Below are 20,214 nucleotides of genomic sequence, written 5' to 3'. Positions count from 1 at the left end.
TTTTTGGTTCACAGAGTTTTTTGTGTTTTATTGAATGATTGTTGAGAAAAGCAGCAGTTGCAAAGCTGATACAACACCTCCACCTAACTGTCACAACATGTATTACAAGCATGCAGACACATCTTTTCTAACATGTGAACCTTGTAATGAGCAAACAGCACAAACAGTAAAGAAGCAGATTAGAAAGGCTCATTCTGCTCCTCTACTCTTCTTCAGTGCAGTGGGACTTGTCCATGTTTTTCTCTGAAGTCTGGGAGCCCAAAGACACTTTACATGTGTAAACCTTGTCCATGTTCCAGTCGGACGTCTGGATGGACAGATAGCTGCTGATGTGGAACGTCTGGTCCGGTTGCTGAACAGCCGTGCTGGTAGAGATCCCACTGCTCACTGGACTCCCAGCAGCCAACCAGCTCACTTCTGCAAAAGGCACAGACTGACTGGACAGACAGAGCAGAGAGGCTTTGTCGGACCGGAGCTCAGCACTGGACGGAGGGAAGACTGTGAGGACGGGAGGAGGGAGGCTGGAGCCTGAAAATACACAAAGCACATCCATCAAATAACTAGAAATGACGTCATTAACACAAAGTATGACAGTCACAGAGAGACTACTTAGTTGTGTTTCAAATAAAACAAACAGGCTCCATTCAAACATTTTATATCAGCAAAAACAACAAAATCATCAGTGAAAATATTCCGTCATTTAACAATCAGTATAGTTTGAATGTTTGAAACACGTTCATAAAGTCTCCCTCTGTTTCTCTCTCAATGTTTTTAATCTCATATAACAATCTTAAAATCACAATTCATCAGTCGTCATCTGTTTTTTGATTCCAACATTCAAAGAGCAAAATGATACAAAAAGCGAGGATGACATTCGCTCAATTCAGAACTAACTTAGAACTTATTCATCAATAAACTTTACAAGCATTATCATTTGGTGTTCATGTCACAATGTAAAACATTTGTTACAAATGATTGAACACAACGTTTTGAAACGATCAAACCTGCCAAAGATTTATGAATCAATAATCACAATCTGGTATATTTTGCTTCACTGTTAGAAATTCCGACACGATGAAACTATTTTAGAGCATTTGCAGAAAATATTTCAAACATAGTGATCATTTGGAAAGCTTTCTTTTGCATTCAAAGACAGCCTGATGTCAAAGAACATGTCAAACATTAGATCTATTATTCACTCAAACACTTGTTAAATATTGTCCACAATAAGTAACATTACAATTGATTATTTTATATCAATTTGAATCCGAAAGAGAAAATCCATCTTGTTTTATGAGCAGTTTAAAAGTACTTACTTGTCACAATCAGCTTGGTGCCTTGTCCGAATACCACAGTGATTCAGTTTGTACACATGGCTGTACAAAAACCTCCTGACTCTCACTAATGAGGGGAGTGGAACTGAAACATCCTGTTGACAGCAACTTTCACTGTCAACATCTCATTCTGTCATCAGTCTGCTTAGATTACTAAACACTGCTGGACTTTTCTCAAACACTTTTGTCTCTTTGCAGGAGTTTGTTCACTTTCCTTTCTTGTTCTGTTCAAGTTATTCTGGTTATCTTGGCTTCATTTGCTCAGATTTGAACCCGGCCAGAGAAGACTGTTGGTTTGATAGAAGTCTAAAGGAGGCCATCTTTGTTAAAGTTGATTAACCATTACTAATCAGAGGTGGTGGCCTGAGACACAGTTGCCTTTTAGATTAAACTTTGAATAATAAATGACGGTTTTATCAAACGGATTAAACACTGTTAAATATGTGTTATGAGCTGTTAAACAGGCCGGGTCAGCTCTTAGCACTAGCGTTCACACTTGACATTTCAATGCGTCTCCAAATGCATCTTCAGTGAGCACTTGTGATCGGATCTCACTTTCCCGCTCTGTATGCAAATGAACACGGAGCCTCATTCACCTTAATAAGACTTTAAAAACATCAAATGATACAAAAAACTGTGATGCAGACTCGCAGCACAGAGAGGGGGAGAGCTGCTGTGCAGGCGCTCAGAGGGAGGGAGCGGGTGAGTACGGACTGAAGTGATATGAAACTTTGTTTGATCATGAAGCCTGATGCTCCTCCCCCTCGTTGGTTGGATCATGAAGCCTGATGCTCCTCCCCCTCATCGGATCGATCATGAAGCCTAATGCTCCTCCCCCTCGTCGGTTCTATCATGAAGCCTGATGCTCCTCCCCCTCGTCGGTTCTATCATGAAGCCTGATGCTCCTCCCCCTCGTCGGTTGGATCATGAAGCCTGATGCTCCTCCCCCTCGTCGGATCGATCATGAAGCCTGATGCTCCTCCCCCTCGTCGGTTCTATCATGAAGCCTGATGCTCCTCCCCCTCGTCGGTTGGATCATGAAGCCTGATGCTCCTCCCCCTCGTCGGATCGATCATGAAGCCTGATGCTCCTCCGCCTCGTCGGTTGGATCATGAAGCCTGATGCTCCTCCCCCTCGTCGGTTCGATCATGAAGCCTGATGCTCCTCCCCCTCGTCGGTTCGATCATGAAGCCTGATGCTCCTCCCCCTCGTCGGTTCTATCATGAAGCCTGATGCTCCTCCCCCTCGTCGGTTCTATCATGAAGCCTGATGCTCCTCCCCCTCGTCGGTTGGATCATGAAGCCTGATGCTCCTCCCCCTCGTCGGTTGGATCATGAAGCCTGATGCTCCTCCCCCTCGTCGGTTGGATCATGAAGCCTGATGCTCCTCCCCCTCGTCGGTTCGATCATGAAGCCTGATGCTCCTCCACCTTGTCGGTTCGGGATTGTCCCGTATTAAAAACTTAAATGCAGTCTCCTTACTAAATAAACACAGACACGATCTGTCTGTATCTCCGAGCACACTGTAAATCTACGTTTACACGTGCTGGAGTGACACGAGAAATACATTTTAAAAAGATTTTCAGCAGACACAGCAGTGAAATGTTTAGACAGGAAAGAGAGGCAAGTGGTCTCCTCTATCCACGTGATTGTTGCCGTGGAGACGGAGAGAGTGGGTGGTGCTTAATGTGGCCCAGGACACATGTGCGTACACACTGTCAGACGTGTATCCCAGACTGCCTCCGTATGTGGCCTGAGTGATCGGATCTGAATGCGTCTTCAATCCGTCCTGCGAGTGTTCACACCTGTACTTAATGCTGTCCACTTTTTAACTTCTCCAACCTCTTTGGGATTAGTAGGCTGCATTCAGGAGAGGAAACAAGGAGGAGATGAAGAAGGTGCAGTCTGAACTGAGGGAGAAGATCGCAGAGGGTATGGAGAGCCACAGGAGGAAGCCTGAGAGCAAACTCCAAGAGAACAACATGAGGGAGGTGTGGAGTGGGAGGAGAACCATCACTGGTCACAGTAAGAAGACAGAATGGGGTTGAAGTTGATCAGCATGAGGCCAATAAGCTCAACTTGTTCTTTAACCTGTTTGATGATGTGGTCTCAGCCCACCCTCCCTCCAGCTCCTCTCAGGACTCCCCTCCCCCTGCACACTCACCTCATAGCTCTATGTCCATTTCCCACCCTGTACTCTGATCGCCTACCCACCTCACAACACTTCTCCCCTCATCTTCCCTTCCATCGCCTCCACTCCCTCTGTACGACTGCCCCACCATCTCTCCTCAATGACTCCTCTGGCTCCTGTCCAGTCATCTCAGCCCTGTTGCCCCCACTTTCCCAATGGGGGTCTCTAACAACCCCCAAGCCTCTACAATAACAATCACGGCTGAAGATGTAAGAAGAGAGTTCAGCCGCCTTCGCCCAGGAAAGGCAGCGGGCCCAGGCAGCCTCAGCCCCAGAGTGCTAAAAGGATGTGTTACTGAGCTGTGTGGAATCTTTCGGCACATGTTCAGCCTGAGCCTGAGCATGATGATTGTCCCTGATCGGTGGAAAACATCGTGCCTGGTTCCTGTGCCAAAGAAAAAACACCCAAACACCCACAGTGAAAACAGACCAGTTGCTTTGACTTTACACGCCATGAAGTCACTGGAGAGGATCGCCCTAAAGCACCTCCGTACAGTCGTTGAGCCATCATTGGACCCCCTTCAGTTTGCATACCAGCCCCATATTGGAGTGGAGGATGTCATCATCTTTCTGCTGCAGGGTTTATTCTCACCTGGAGGAGGCAGGCAGCACTTTTCCAGTTCTTTTAACACCATACGATCTTTCCCGCTCAGGAATAAGCTACTGGACATGCTGGCGGATGCTCCACTTCTGGCCTGGGTCACAATCTACCTCCAAGGCTCCCCACAATATGTGAGGCTAGGGAACAACATCTTGGACACCATTGTGAGTAGCACAGGGGCACCACACTGGACGGTCCGGTCTCCCCTCCTCTTCACACTTGCCATCTCCGACTTCAGATTCCAGTCACAGTCCTGTCGCCTGCAAGTTTTCAAATGACTCTGCCATTGTGGGCCGTATCAGCAGGGATCAGGAGGCCGAGTACAGGAGTGTGGCGGACAGGTTCATGGAGTGGTGTGGACTTAACCACCTACAACTCATAGTGACAAAGACAAGGGAGTAGGTGGTGGACTTTAGGAGACGAAGGACCAGTCCAAATCCTGTCACCATCAACAGAGCAGAGGTGGACATTGTGCATGAGTACAAGTACCCGGGCGTCCATAGACAAAAAACTGAATGCAGCTTACGAGAAAGGTCAGAGTCGCCTGTATTTTCTCAGGAGACTCAGATCTTACAACATCTACAAAGCCATGCTGCAGATGTTCTGTCACTCAGTGGTAGCCAGCATCCTCTTTTACGCTGTAGTGTTCTGAGGCAGCAGGCTGAAGATACAGGACGTTAACAGACCCAGTAAGCTCTTCAGGAAGGCTCGGTCTATCCAGGGAGTGGAACCAGAGTCTCTCGTGGAAGTGTCTAAGAAGAGCTGAGGAAACTCTTGGACAACACCGCTTGCCCCCTGCACACCACACGGGAGTCCTACTAAAACACCTTCAGCAGTAGACTGAGACCACAGAGCACCACAGTAAGTCTTTTCTACCTGTGGCCATCAGACTGTATAACTCCCTCCCGTTCAGCAGGAGGAAAAATTGAGCATGAAGGGACTTTTATCGCCATGTGTACCTTCTGATAACATGTGCAATAACATTTTCAATATGAGGTTATATTATGTTCACCATGTGCAATATTACTTTTCTATATCTGGCTATATTGTGTTCATTATGTGCAATAATACTTTTCTGACAACATTTACATTTGTATTCATGTTGTATTCATGTCACTCAATCGGGGACAGTCAGGTGTAGTGTCAGTCAGTCAGTCAGGTGTAGTGTCAGTCAGTCAGTCAGGTAGGCTGTCATTACATCAGGTATGGTGTAACTTTAACAATTTTCCTCCTCAAGGAACTCCCCGACGCCCTTTCTTTTCTTGATGTACCACCCTCTCTGTTGTCTTGGCGATAGAATAGCCAGCTGTTGGCTAGAGCGAGATCAGTGAAGTGCATCAGCATCCCAATAGTCCATCCTCCTGTCAGCCAAGGCAATACCCTCCTTATCTTGGAGCTGTACTCCCACACAATACTTGGTCGTGTGACAGTCACGTATTATTGTTGTACGATAACTTGTATCTCATATCATAGTGTGTCATCTTATTCAGCTAAAATATTGCTGCTATTACCCGTACGTGTCACTTTATCTCATAACTGTCACTTTAAGTTGTCATCAGTTTTATATCTGTTATTTATTTTATCGGTGGGGTGGCTGTGGCTCAGTGGTAGAGTTGGTTGTCTTTCAATCAAAAGGTCGGGGGTTTGATCCCCCTTTAGCTGTTCTTATTTTTATATTGTATTTACTAACTTGCTATTTTGTATTTGTGCTGCTGCAACACCTGATTTTTTCCTCTGGGGATCAATACAGAATTATGCATTAGGATGCTGAGTGTTTTGTATGTGTGTGCTTTGAAAATCTATGTAACAAAGCACATTGATATCAGAAGGCTGGGTCAATATGTTCTGGTTGATTTGTAGGTTTATGTTGATGCACAGGATGATGTTAAAGAGAAAAACTGCTTCACTCTTTGATGAAATGTGTCAGAGACTCAAAAAGCAGAAGTGTTTAGTGAGGAGGTTTTTGTCACGGTGTAAATCACTGTGATACAGCTGCAGAAGCAGAGCTGTCCCATGTGCTACAGTAATAGACTGCTGAGTCTCCCTCCTCCACAGTGCTGATGATCAAACGGTAATCTGACTGTGACTGATGAGTGGATGTGAACTTTGGAGAAGAGAAACCAGAGCCATAGCTTGGAGCGCTACTGGAGTGGTGAAGATACAAGATAAATTTAGGAACTCCTCCTGGAATCTGTTTGTACCAGCTCGCAGCCCAATTGGTAACAGTCCCCAGGTTACAGTCCATGGTGGCTGTCTCTCCTCTCCTCAGCGTCACAACAGGAGGCTTCTGTGTCACCAGCGTCACAGCACTCACACCTGGAAACAACAAGATGACATGGAGTCAAGAGAAACACACAGACTGATGAATCCAACATGAGGTGAAAGCTGCAGTAAGTCAGCCTCCTTACATGTTAGAGCAGTGATGAGAGTGCAGAGGGTCCCCAGCATGTTGGCAGTGTGTGCTGTAAACGTCCCTTACTGTCCAGCTGAGAGGTGAGCAGGGTTGGAGTGTGAGGAGAAGAGAGACTGAAGCTTATAAAGACACTGAGGAGAGGAGCAGAGGAGGAGGAGGAGTTTACACACTCAGCACGGGCTTGTCGTAAACTTGAAGACAGATGGCGCACCTGTAAATCAGAGTCCTCACGCTTCGCCTGGACTCTTAGCTTTAAACATTATAAACATGCACTTTCTGCTGCCAGATCTTCTTATTTCTCCAATTTGTTCGAAACCAATAAGAACAATCATCGGGTCCTGTTTAATACTGTGGCCAGGCTTACACACTCTTCACCGGTTCTGAGCTCTTCTTTCACAGCTAATGATTTTCTAGAGTTTTTCACTGATAAAATCTCCCAAATAAGGAACAATATCATTAGCCAGCAGCTCTCTAGCACCATGTCCAGCCAGTGCTCTGTGTCCTGGTCCACAAGTTCACTCTCTCAGTTCAAACCCATTTCTGCTGAGGCCTTGGCCTCAATGGTTGCCGCCTCAAAGCCAACAACGTGTTCATTAGATCCCATCCCTTCTGACCTCCTTAAGGAACTCTTTCCTATTCTGAATGCCCCCATACGTGCCATCTTGAACACTTCCCTCTCTGAGGGGTGTGTCCCCTTAACCTATAAATCTGCTATCATTAAACCACTCCTCAAGAAACCCAATAGCGATCCACTGGTTCTTGCCAATTATCGACCTGTCTCCACTCTCCCTTTCTTATCTAAAATACTTGAGAGAATTGTTGCTGATCAACTGACTGTCCACCTTTCTGCCAATAATCTCTTTGACAATTTTCAGTCTGGTTTCCGCTCCTGCCACTCTACTGAGACTGCCCTAACTAGAGTAGTTAATGACCTACTTGTCACTGCTGACTCTGGATCAGCCTCCTTACTTTTAATTCTTGACTTAAGTTCGGCCTTCGATACCGTAGATCATTGTGTGCTTCTACACCGACTGGAGCATTACGTTGGTATTCACGGGCTGGCGCTCTCATGGTTCCAGTCCTACTTATCTAGTAGAACCCAATGTGTTAGTTTCAATAACTCTTTGTCAGAATGCTCTACGGTTACCGCTGGTGTGCCCCAGGGGTCTGTCCTGGGGCCTCTGCTGTTTTGTATTTACATGCTCCCTCTGGGTAGGATAATTGCCGAATATGGTATACAGTTCCATTTCTATGCTGATGACACACAGCTATACATCCCACTACAGCCTAATGACCCCTCTCAAATACAAAATCTGGAAACATGTGTAAGCCGAATCAAGATCTGGATGAGTCAAAACTTTCTCATGCTTAATACTGCAAAGACTGATTTGCTGGTGATTAAGCCTAATAACTACAAGTACTTCTCTGAGAGTCTTTGTCTTAATATTGATGGTTGTTCAATCTCTGAAAGCACGCACATTAGAAACCTAGGTGTTATTTTTGATCCAACCCTGACTTTCCAGACTCACATCAAGGAAATTACCAGGACGGCTTTCTTTCACCTGCGTAACATTGCTAAAATCTGCCCTGCTCTGTCCCGGTGTAGCGCCGAGGTGGTTCTCCATGCCCTTGTGTCTTCCCGTTTAGATTACTGTAATGTCCTTTTTTCTGGCCTCCCCATCTGTACTACTAGGAGCCTTCAGCTTGTGCAAAATTCAGCCGCCAGACTTTTAACAAAAACAAGTAGGTTCTGTCACATAACTCCTGTCCTGGCATCATTACATTGGCTGCCCATTCAGGCTAGAGCCGATTTTAAAGTTCTTCTCTTAACTTATAAGGCATTAAATGGACTTGCACCATCTTATTTAACTGAACTACTTTCTCCCTACATTCCGTCACGTCCTCTTCGTTCTCTTAGTTCGAACCTCCTTGTCATCCCACCAATCAATAAAAAGTCAGCTGGTGGCAGGGCCTTTTCCTACCGTGCTCCTTTTCTATGGAATGGCCTCCCACTAGGTATCAAAGAAGCTACATCCACTGCAACTTTTAAGTCCCGTCTTAAAACATACCTCTTTACTCAATATTTTGGTTTAAACTAATTCTTAACTGTTTTATCATATTCCTGTGGTGTTTTAATATTGTTTTATTGTTTGTTATTATTGTACTTGATTTTATTGTAAAGTGTATTGAGACCATGTACCATGGTGATTTTGCACTTTAAATAATAAATTGATTGATTGATTGATATAGGCAATTATTATTGATATATATTTTTGTGTTACTTTTATTTATTATTAAGTGTAATTTAGTAGCAATCAGGCACTAGAATTTGAAGCAACTTGATTCTGCCTGATGAACTGTGGAGGAATAATGCACCTGAATTACAGTTTACTTTAAGAGCAGCTTAGTTTAACAATCATCACAACATGTACAGGAACAGAGGAATTCTCTACAAACTATGTATTCATGCACTGAGCTGTGTATTGTATTAAAAAACAAACTTAAACCTTGAAAACAAACATTGAAATAAGTTATTTCTTCATGTTCAGTGATGAGAGAGATTATTAATTAAGTTTATATAAGAAATTGGTCTTTTAACAACAGATTGAGGACACTGGTTGGTATTCATTATACAGTCTACTACAGCTTTAGCAGATGTGTCAGAGACTCAAAAAGCAGAAGTGTTTAGTGAGGAGGTTTTTGTCACGGTGTAAATCACTGTGATACAGCTGCGGAAGCAGAGCTGTCCCATGTTTCACAGTAATAGACTGCTGAGTCTCCCTCCTCCACAGTGCTGATGATCAAACGATAATCTGATTTTGACTGATGAGTGGATGTGAACTTTGGAGAAGAGAAACCAGAGCCATAGGTTGGAGAGCTCCAGCCATGATAAGAATACATGATAAATTTAGGAACTCCTCCTGGAATCTGTTTGTACCAGCGAGCACTCCGATCAGTAACAGTCCCCAGGTTACAGTCCATGGTGGCTGTCTCTCCTCTCCTCAGCGTCACAACAGGAGGCTTCTGTGTCACCAGCGTCACAGCACTCACACCTGGAAACAACAAGATGACATGGAGTCAAGAGAAACACAGACTGATGAATCCAACATGAGGTGAAAGCTGCAGTAAGTCAGCCTCCTTACATGTTAGAGCAGTGATGAGAGTGCAGAGGGTCCCCAGCATGTTGGCAGTGTGTGCTGTAAACGTCCCTTACTGTCCAGCTGAGAGGTGAGCAGGGTTGGAGTGTGAGGAGAAGAGAGACTGAAGCTTATAAAGACACTGAGGAGAGGAGCAGAGGAGGAGGAGGAGTTTACACACTCAGCACTGTTTTCATTCATTAATCAACTACATCATGTTTGTGAGTTTCACAGGATAAATCTGGATCATTTCAAACTACTTTGGAAGTTTGCTGACATCATTATTTAAATAAAGTTGTGTTGTCACATTCCTTTTCTCTTTCACTTGTATTTTACATGCAGCCTGACAACATTAGAGAAACCACCTTTGTCACTGGAATCCTGCAGATGTCCTTTATATCAATATTTGAAACTTCATTCACTGACTCTTCAGTTTTAATCCGGTTATTGTGTCAGGAACAAATCAAGTAGATATGATCATATAATGAAACATGACTGCATCTGTTTTCAGGTTCATGTCTCTTCCACATGTTTATGGATGTTTGTGTAAACGGTTGTCTATAATCAGCAGGCTGCAGAGTTGATGGAACTGTTTCTGTCTCTTGTCAGTTTTATCAGCATTTCTGATGATTTGCTGTAACTGAAGTAGCAGCTGCATGTTAATGAAGACTCCTGTGTTTGATTGATTGGAAACAAATCAATAATCACACAGTAAATGTAGCATGTTGTCAGGTCAATGTTGTGTTTTCATTTTGCTTTGTTTGGAAAAAATTAAATCACTTTTGATGTTTGTAACTTTTGGTTGCTGGATGATCTTTGGACCTGTTCATGAAAGAGACAAAATGTAACTAGAATACAATCATGACTTTGTGCTCCAGAAGATTTAAAATATTATATGAATTAAATCAGAAACAGCTGCAAACTCTTCCACAAGTACAAGTGGTGAGAAACAGAAAACATTGGCTGGTGGCTTCAAATCGCTGTCAATGTGCATCAGCAGGTCAAAAAGCAGAAGTGTTTAGTGAGGAGGTTTTTGTCACGGTGTAAATCACTGTGATACCCACTCCTTAGCAGAGCTGTCCCATGTGGCACAGTAATAGACTGCTGAGTCTTCCTCCTCCACAGTGCTGATGATCAAACGATAATCTGTTTGTGACTGATGAGTGGATGTGAACTTTGGAGAAGAGAAACCAGAGCCATAGGTTGGAGAGCTAAAGCTGTGAAAATAATTCAGTACAAACTGAGGAACTCCTCCTGGAACCTGTTTATACCAGCGAGGTCCACTTATGGCAGAGCAGTCCATGGTGGCTGTCTCTCCTCTCCTCAGCGCCACAACAGGAGGCTTCTGTGTCACCAGCGTCACAGCACTCACACCTGGAAACAACAAGATGACATGGAGTCAAGAGAAACACACAGACTGATGAATCCAACATGAGGTGAAAGCTGCAGTAAGTCAGCCTCCTTACATGTTAGAGCAGTGATGAGAGTGCAGAGGGTCCCCAGCATGTTGGCAGTGTGTGCTGACAATGGCCTTGTAACTTGGAAAGTGAGCTCACTGCTGACAGATTAGAGGCTTTGGAGGATGAGGAGAGGAGGTGCTGGAGGAGCAATTTAATACAACAGTGAAACTGAGAGTGAGTGACAGGAGGAGGAGCTTTGATTCAATCTGCAGGTTTGTCACATTTGTTGCTCTCAAATATTCTGTAAAGGGAAGAAACTTTTCTGTCCTATTTTTATATTTCTGCTGTTTTAAAGAGAGACATCTAATGCAGGATTATAGCTCCTGCTCTGCACACATGAATATAATTCATACAAATAAGAAGAAAACTTTCTGTATTTCACCAAATGTTGATGATGTCACAGAGAGACGACCTTTGACCTCTTCATTTGCATGCAGCTATCAATAAGGAGAGGAGGCCTGCAGGTGCATCCTGTGAAGGAGGAGAGGGAGGAGCAGAGAGGTGATGCTTCACTGATGGAGGATGAAAACTCAGTTTCAGTCGGTTCATAATGTATCTGACTTCTCTGTCGTCATGACTACTGATAAAACCAAGTAACATTAATACATCTGTTGTTTCCTCAAATCAACTCCTAATAAAAATGTTGCTATTTGAATTGAAATATTCATATTTAAGTGAAGATCAAACAGAAATCTGTCTGTTATCTATGTGTCTGCTTTGCTGTAATAACCACTGAAATGAACATTAGAAGAAAAATCAGCGCTTGTAAAAATGATTGAAGTCAAAATATCATTATAAATGATGCTGTCAGTAGAACAAATAAACACAAAGACTTTTTGGTTCACAGAGTTTTTTGTGTTTTATTGAATGATTGTTGAGAAAAGCAGCAGTTGCAAAGCTGATACAACACCTCCACCTAACTGTCACAACATGTATTACAAGCATGCAGACACATCTTTTCTAACATGTGAACCTTGTAATGAGCAAACAGCACAAACAGTAAAGAAGCAGATCAGAAAGGCTCATTCTGCTCCTCTACTCTTCTTCAGTGCAGTGGGACTTGTCCATGTTTTTCTCTGAAGTCTGGGAGCCCAAAGACACTTTACATGTGTAAACCTTGTCCATGTTCCAGTCGGACGTCTGGATGGACAGATAGCTGCTGATGTGGAACGTCTGGTCCGGTTGCTGAACAGCCGTGCTGGTAGAGATCCCACTGCTCACTGGACTCCCAGCAGCCAACCAGCTCACTTCTGCAAAAGGCACAGACTGACTGGACAGACAGAGCAGAGAGGCTTTGTCGGACCGGAGCTCAGCACTGGACGGAGGGAAGACTGTGAGGACGGGAGGAGGGAGGCTGGAGCCTGAAAATACACAAAGCACATCCATCAAATAACTAGAAATGACGTCATTAACACAAAGTATGACAGTCACAGAGAGACTACTTAGTTGTGTTTCAAATATAACAAACAGGCTCCATTCAAACATTTTATATCAGCAAAAACAACAAAATCATCAGTGAAAATATTCCGTCATTTAACAATCAGTATAGTTTGAATGTTTGAAACACGTTCATAAAGTCTCCCTCTGTTTCTCTCTCAATGTTTTTAATCTCATATAACAATCTTAAAATCACAATTCATCAGTCGTCATCTGTTTTTTGATTCCAACATTCAAAGAGCAAAATGATACAAAAAGCGAGGATGACATTCGCTCAATTCAGAACTAACTTAGAACTTATTCATCAATAAACTTTACAAGCATTATCATTTGGTGTTCATGTCACAATGTAAAACATTTGTTACAAATTATTGAACACAACGTTTTGAAACGATCAAACCTGCCAAAGATTTATGAATCAATAATCACAATCTGGTATATTTTGCTTCACTGTTAGAAATTCCGACACGATGAAACTATTTTAGAGCATTTGCAGAAAATATTTCAAACATAGTGATCATTTGGAAAGCTTTCTTTTGCATTCAAAGACAGCCCGATGTCAAAGAACATGTCAAACATTAGATCTATTATTCACTCAAACACTTGTTAAATATTGTCCACAATAAGTAACATTACAATTGATTATTTTATATCAATTTGAATCCGAAAGAGAAAATCCATCTTGTTTTATGAGCAGTTTAAAAGTACTTACTTGTCACAATCAGCTTGGTGCCTTGTCCGAATACCACAGTGATTCAGTTTGTACACATGGCTGTACAAAAACCTCCTGACTCTCACTAATGAGGGGAGTGGAACTGAAACATCCTGTTGACAGCAACTTTCACTGTCAACATCTCATTCTGTCATCAGTCTGCTTAGATTACTAAACACTGCTGGACTTTTCTCAAACACTTTTGTCTCTTTGCAGGAGTTTGTTCACTTTCCTTTCTTGTTCTGTTCAAGTTATTCTGGTTATCTTGGCTTCATTTGCTCAGATTTCAGAGATGCCGTAGTGAGTCTCTCATTGAGGAGGTTTTTGTCATGGTGTGAATCACTGTGATACAAGTTCATCAGCAGATTTATCCGTTGTTATACAGAAATACTGAGCAGAGTCTCCTGCCTCTGCTCGCTTTATGATGAACTGGTAATCTATGTTTGATGAGGATTTAGAGTTGAATCTGTCTGAGGAGAATCCTGATCCAAAGTCGGGTGAACTCTTAGAGTGGTGAAATTTCAGAACATACTGAGGAGCTTCACCAGGAACCTGTTTGTACCATTCAACATAATAGTTATCATCTCTCTCAATGTTGCATTTGAGAACAACCTCTTGTCCTGTAGAAACTGTGTGGACAGCAGGCGTCTGGGTCAGCACTTTCACTGCGTCAACATCTGTAACACACACAGAAACATACATGAGTGAAAGGTTTGTGTGTGAAATGATGGGCTGTGAAAGGACTGAGAAGAATCTCTTACATGTTAGAGCAGTGATGAGAGTGCAGAGGGTCCCCAGCATGTTGGCAGTGTGTGCTGTAAACGTCCCTTACTGTCCAGCTGAGAGGTGAGCAGGGTTGGAGTGTGAGGAGAAGAGAGACTGAAGCTTATAAAGACACTGAGGAGAGGAGCAGAGGAGGAGGAGGAGTTCCTGCTTCTTCGTGTACATTTACACACCACAGAGCAGCTCCTTCAACCAGCTCGATCAATGTAGACAAAGACTGTATGTTCTGATGTTGATTATGTGACAGTAACTAACAGTATTCAGAAAACCTGAAGCAGGCTGTTACATATAGTTTAAAGTTGAAGTCCTGTTATTCTCTGTATCAGCATTGCTCTTGTCCAATCAAATTTCTTGGTAGGAACTAACTCTTGTATGACATTGAATAATCTCCAATAGGTCAGAACTGTGGTCATAGTGGCCGGGGTTACAGTGTTATAAAGGCAGAGCGTGTCAGTTCCACAGTTTCTCTCTTTGAACTGCCAATTCAAATGGAGCGGTTGTGTCTCAGAGTGATTGCCCTCCAAGTGACCCTTCGCTAACTTCCGCCCCCCTCGGTTACTGTTGCTACGCCTGTCAAGCTTTGGCACAGGCTACCATGGTGTTTCAACTATAACAGTGAGAGATGTTCCAAAGGGAAATAATAGCAAGTTTCTGGAAAAATAGTTCCCAAATATCAGAGAGAAGTGGACAGAAAGGACGACACTACGCATTTGAAAGCTGCATCCAGAATATCATTTGTCAGCTGAGTGTTGAGAATGAAGAGGACATAAAAGTCGAGGCAAAAGGTCCTAATGAAAGCGTCAGGAACCACACGTCTTGGCAATTCATGTTAAAGACAATCATATACAGGAACAACAGTGTTCGTGCACAGCGGGGTAAGTCAATATATTGTTTTACTTTAAGCTAATGTTTAGTTATGACTCTCTATAACTTTCATTATCTAACATGTTTTAGCCCATTGCTAACAAAACTAAATCACACATTTTCATTTTGTTGAAAGCGTGTCAGGATGTTGCTCGTATGTCGTGGGCTTGATCCAAACACTGGATCTCCTAAAGGCACAACGGGAAAGCCCAACAGAATCCTGCACAAGTTTGCCACAACAATGGCACAAACCAAGGGCTGGTTAAATAAAGGCTGATATCATCGGTGGTGGAAGCGAAGGCCAGACAGGATCACAAGCAGAGACCAGTTGACTGTCTGCCACAATTTGTAATCCATGTCTGACATCTCGCTAAAAATATGACACCCTCCTCTAATCTTTGAGGATATCTGCTGTCGGACTGGCAGATTCCTTATGCACAACGTTTTGGCATTTCTCCTTGTTCTGAAAGCTTGACAGGCCTCCCACGCTTAGTTACGGTTGCTAACGTAGGTCTGGACAGTGGTCATTCAAGGGAGGGGCTTAGCAAAGGGTCAATTGCAAGGTTGGTGGTTCAATCCCCAACTATGGGAAACTCAACCCCAAATTGTTCCCGATGCATAACCTGGTGTATGAATGTGTGCTTAGCTATTAGATTCCACTAAGTGTGGGTGAATGGGTGGAAGTGACGTAGTGTTATCCCAAGACTAGAAAGGCTCTATATAAGTACAGTCCATTCACCATTTACAAGGACTGAAGCCTCTGCAGCACAGGTGAAGACGGTCAGCAAGGCTGGATTACCTGCAACGGGTTGTGTATTGACCCAAATCACACAACAGTTCATGGGAGGGAACAGTACCATGAAGCTGCAGGCCGGAGAAGTGGCTGAAGAAGGAGCAGGTCCAGACCCAGGATAGCACTCAGCGAAGTGGACGAATCAGTAGGGAGCAGGCGGGAGATAAGTTGACACCAGGTGGAGATTCGGGAAACCAGCAGATGAGTGGGACAACACGGTGCCAATCTCTGAGCCAGTTATCTCCAGATAAGCAGGGAAACTCACCGCAGCGTCTAAGCAAGGGAACGTCAAGGAGCCAAGGAGAAAGGCAGACAGAGACAGGTACGCTGAGGCAGAAATCGTGGTCAGGGGCAGAAGGCTGAAGTGATTTCTAGGTTCACGACAAAGCTGGAAAGTCAGATGCAACCAGGGTCGTCAACGGGGCATCGGTCTGAGTGAGACGCCGGAAAGTCTTGCTTGGAAGGCAAAGAACAATCTGGCAATGAGCGAGTGAGCAGGAGAGGCTTAAATACCGGCTTGATTGGAGATTAGAATCAGCTGTGTGTGCGCAGGTGAGCAGAGTTAGCTGATGAGGTGAGAGTGGCCGGCAGGCACGGAGCAGCTGAGGAGAGGTGAGTGGAAAATTACTGTGATACTACCAAACTGCTGAAGCAACTTTTTGTGACTCCAGAGCTCCACTGCATTACAACATCAACCGGGTCGTGCTTTATTACTTCATGTTGTGGTTCCACACAGACATACAGGGACCCTGCTTCAGGTAATATTCTCAAACAGGAGAACTGAATGCTTTGGAAAGAGGAGGCAGGCAACAAGTGTAAAGACAATGTTTTAAAATGACGCATTCACTGCAAACAGCAGCAGCTACCTTGCTTACTAGCTACAACCAGGTGTGACCAATTAGCTTAACGAGCACCTGCAGAGAAAGAGGCCCAATCCCATCTCCACCCTAAAGCCTGAGCATGAAACCCTCACAGACTGAACTGAATCCAAAAGGTATAAAAAGGAGGAACGGGACACACTATAGTGACTTTACATCAGGGGTGGGCAACCCTGCTCCTGGAGGGCTACCTTCCTGCATGTTTAAGGTTTCTCTGCACTCTAACACACAGCAATATAACTTTTCTTCTCTATGATGTACAGTCATGGTTTATATCATGTGCTATCTTTAAACTCATGTTCTCCTGCAATATAAGTTTAGACTACTTTATCACTGTCAATACTGTCAATGTAACTGCCACCACTACTCTCTAACTTTGTAGATAAGTTATTGTAATATTGTTCTGTAGGCGCTGTCTCTTTTGCATTAACCCACACAATTAATCCTTTACATTTCCCTTACTAGAATGGTACAAGGCACTAGAATTTGAAGCAACTTGATTCTGCCTGATGAACTGTGGAGGAATAATGCACCTGAATTACAGTTTACTTTAAGAGCAGCTTAGTTTAACAATCATCATAACATGTACAGGAACAGAAGAATTCTCTACAAACTATGTATTCATGCACTGAGCTGTGTATTGTATTAAAAAACAAACTTAAACCTTGAAAACAAACATTGAAATAAGTTATTTCTTCATGTTCAGTGATGAGAGAGATTATTAAATAGGTTTATATAAGAATTGTTCTTTTAAAAACAGAGTGAGGACACTGGTTGGTATTCATTATAAAGTCTTGTTTGGTGGAGTGACAGAGAGCTTTAGTAGATGTGTCAGAGACTCAAAAAGCAGAAGTGTTAGTGAGGAGGTTTTTGTCACGGTGTAAATCACTGTGATACGTACTCATTGACAGAGCTGTCCCATGTTTTACAGTAATAGACTGCTGAGTCTCCCTCCTCCACAGTGCTGATGGTCAAACGATAATCTGATTTTGACTGATGAGTGGATGTGAACTTTGGAGAAGAGAAACCAGAGCCATAGGTTGGAGCACTATTGGAGTGTAAAAAATACAAGATAAATTTAGGAACTCCTCCTGGAATCTGTTTGTACCAGCGAACACCACTACCAGTAACAGTCCCCAGGTTACAGTCCATGGTGGCTGTCTCTCCTCTCCTCAGCGCCACAACAGGAGGCTTCTGTGTCACCAGCGTCACAGCACTCACACCTGGAAACAACAAGATGACATGGAGTCAAGAGAAACACACAGACTGATGAATCCAACATGAGGTGAAAGCTGCAGTAAGTCAGCCTCCTTACATGTTAGAGCAGTGATGAGAGTGCAGAGGGTCCCCAGCATGTTGGCAGTGTGTGCTGTAAACGTCCCTTACTGTCCAGCTGAGAGGTGAGCAGGGTTGGAGTGTGAGGAGAAGAGAGACTGAAGCTTATAAAGACACTGAGGAGAGGAGCAGAGGAGGAGGAGGAGTTTACACACTCAGCACTGTTTTCATTCATTAATAACTGACCGGATTTATGTGTTCACATCCTGTCTGAAGTCTGTTTGTGAGAGTAAGTGGTTTTTTCTCGTCTTTGTAGGCCTGCTGTGTTACGAGGCGAGTTTGGACACAAATGCAGCACACTAGAGAGCAGGCATTATTTGTAATAATCTTTACTTAGATTCAGCAGTTACAGGGAGAACAGGCAGGTGAAAACACAGTTCAGAATATCTTCTGACTAAGAGCCGAAAGAGTCCTGGGACTGGGCCGGGGGCTCAGGCTGGATAAGCAGAAGCCGCAGACAGGCCAGTGCTGTGAGGTGGTGACAAACACACACTGACACAACAGTTTATAAAGGACAGCAGTAACGTGGAGTAGCAGGCAGGAGACGTGGACGAGGGAGCAGCTGGTTCAGTACCAGGTCAGCACTCAGTATAAGCCAACAAAGCAGTAGGCAGCAGGCAGAAGGTGAGTTGGGGCCAGGCGGAGATTCTTGGAGCCAGCAGCAAAGCACACAGGAGGCACACACAGTGACAAGTGTGGTGACACAGTGAGTCTCAGAGACACAGTCAAACACATGTAGGTAGACAGTAAAACTCCCACAGTAGTATAGTCTCTGGGGAACACCAAACAGCCAAGGGGAGAGGCAGACAGACACCAGGCATGTTAAGAAGAACGCGTAGTCAGGGACAGAAGGCTGAGGCCATTTCTGGGATTGAGAACAGGCAGGTTAGAGGCAGGCAGGGTCTGCAACAGGGAACCAGTCTAAAAATGAGTGCTTGCATGAGGTGGCAAAGAACAATCTGACAACGAGCGTGTTAGCAGGAGAGGCTAACATACTGGCCTTATTACTGACGAGGAGCAACTGTGTGCCCAGGTGAGCTGAGTGCACTGACGAGGTGGGCGTGGCAGGCAGGCAGAGAGGAGCAGAGGTGGGCTGAGTGGAAAATTACTGGGAGAGAGCAGGTGAGCAGTGGAGCACATCTGTGACCTGCTGATGTTCTGTGAAGCAGTGTTAATAATCTGAGGGGTGGTACAAAAGTTAGAGAAAACAAGCAACATGAAAACATTTTAATGTAGATTCATGTTTGTGTCTTAGCAGCACTTGTTTCTGCCTGATGAACTGTGGAGGAATAATGCACCTGAATGACAGTTAACTTTAAGTGTAGCTTAGTTTAACAATCATCTCAACATGTACAACACAGGAACTCTCTCCAAACTATTTATTCATCTTATTTAGATCCACAAACAAGAGGCTGTTTCAAACCTTCTATGATTTGAATATTTCAGGATGAGAAGAAAGATAAATTATATAATATTTTGAACAATGATTTCTTCAACTGTTTAATAGATCAGGACCTGACTTTGTTTGTTTGAATACTGTGTAATACCCAACTACAACTTTGATCGTTCAGAACAGAAAACACTGGCTGATGGCTCCAAGTCACTGAGCATCAGCAGGTCCAAAAGCAGAAGTGTTTAGTGAGGAGGTTTTTGTCACGGTGTAAATCACTGTGATACCCACTTGTTAGCAGAGGTGTCCCATGTGGCACAGTAATAGACTGCTGAGTCTCCCTCCTCCACAGTGCTGATGATCAAACGATAATCTGTTTGTGACTGATCTGTTGATGTGAACTTTGGAGAAGAGAAACCAGAGCCATAGCTTGGAGCGCTCCAGGTCTGACGAAACCTTAAAACATGCTGAGGAACTCCTCCTTGAACCTGTTTGTACCAGAGAGCAGAATAATTAATAACAGTCCCCAGGTTACAGTCCATGGTGGCACAGTAATAGACTGCTGAGTCTCCCTCCTCTACATTGTTGATGATCAAACGATAATCTGATTTTGACTGGTGATTGGAGTTGAATTTTGGTGAAGAGAAACCAGAGCCATAGGTTGGAGCGCTATTGGGATGATAAAAAAACAACATAAATTTGGGAGCTTCTCCTGGAACCTGTTTGTACCAGCGAGCAGCACTATCAGTAACAGTCCCCAGGTTACAGTCCATGGTGGCTGTCTCTCCTCTCCTCAGCGCCACAACAGGAGGCTTCTGTGTCACCAGCGTCACAGCACTCACACCTGGAAACAACAAGATGACATGGAGTCAAGAGAAACACACAGAC

At 43.8% G+C, this 20,214-nt stretch overlaps 2 protein-coding genes across 2 annotated transcripts; both read right to left on the bottom strand.

Moving 5' to 3' along the window:
* LOC138602662 (immunoglobulin lambda-1 light chain-like) lies at positions 1-9,720 on the bottom strand. The gene is made up of 4 exons (XM_069674177.1): positions 9,681-9,720; positions 9,275-9,590; positions 1,317-1,360; positions 1-528 (listed from the first exon to the last, which is right to left on the bottom strand). Exons 1-4 carry the CDS (start codon positions 9,718-9,720, stop codon positions 203-205), a joined length of 726 nt encoding a protein of 241 aa, XP_069530278.1. The 3' UTR covers positions 1-202.
* A 2,247-nt stretch (positions 9,721-11,967) lies between these two features.
* Positions 11,968-17,956, bottom strand: LOC138602638 (immunoglobulin lambda-1 light chain-like). Its single transcript, XM_069674143.1, has 4 exons — positions 17,917-17,956; positions 17,503-17,824; positions 13,284-13,321; positions 11,968-12,495 (listed from the first exon to the last, which is right to left on the bottom strand). Exons 1-4 carry the CDS (start codon positions 17,954-17,956, stop codon positions 12,170-12,172), a joined length of 726 nt encoding a protein of 241 aa, XP_069530244.1. The 3' UTR covers positions 11,968-12,169.
* Positions 17,957-20,214: the final 2,258 nt, after the last annotated feature.

Source organism: Semicossyphus pulcher, unplaced genomic scaffold (assembly GCF_022749685.1).
Source record: "Semicossyphus pulcher isolate SPU_LCO1_2020_fin unplaced genomic scaffold, fSemPul1.0.p SCAF_23, whole genome shotgun sequence".
Taxonomy (NCBI): Eukaryota; Metazoa; Chordata; class Actinopteri; order Labriformes; family Labridae; genus Semicossyphus; species Semicossyphus pulcher.
The sequence above is the reverse complement of the archived record's forward strand: the minus strand, read 5'-3'. Positions and strand labels throughout refer to the sequence as shown.

Excerpts from the sequence above, each read along its gene's own strand:
- LOC138602662 (XM_069674177.1), bottom strand. The coding sequence starts at position 9,720 with ATGCTGGGGACCCTCTGCACTCTCATCACTGCTCTAACAT. Across the intron at positions 9,591-9,680 it reads TCTCATCACTGCTCTAACAT|GTGTGAGTGCTGTGACGCTG; the intron begins GTAAGGAGGCTG and ends TGTTGTTTCCAG. Across the intron at positions 529-1,316 it reads CACCAAGCTGATTGTGACAA|GCTCCAGCCTCCCTCCTCCC; the intron begins GTAAGTACTTTT and ends GTGTATTTTCAG.
- LOC138602638 (XM_069674143.1), bottom strand. The coding sequence starts at position 17,956 with ATGCTGGGGACCCTCTGCACTCTCATCACTGCTCTAACAT. Across the intron at positions 13,322-17,502 it reads TGGGACAGCTCTGTCAATGA|TGTGGTATTCGGACAAGGCA; the intron begins GTACGTATCACA and ends AAACTGAATCAC. Across the intron at positions 12,496-13,283 it reads CACCAAGCTGATTGTGACAA|GCTCCAGCCTCCCTCCTCCC; the intron begins GTAAGTACTTTT and ends GTGTATTTTCAG.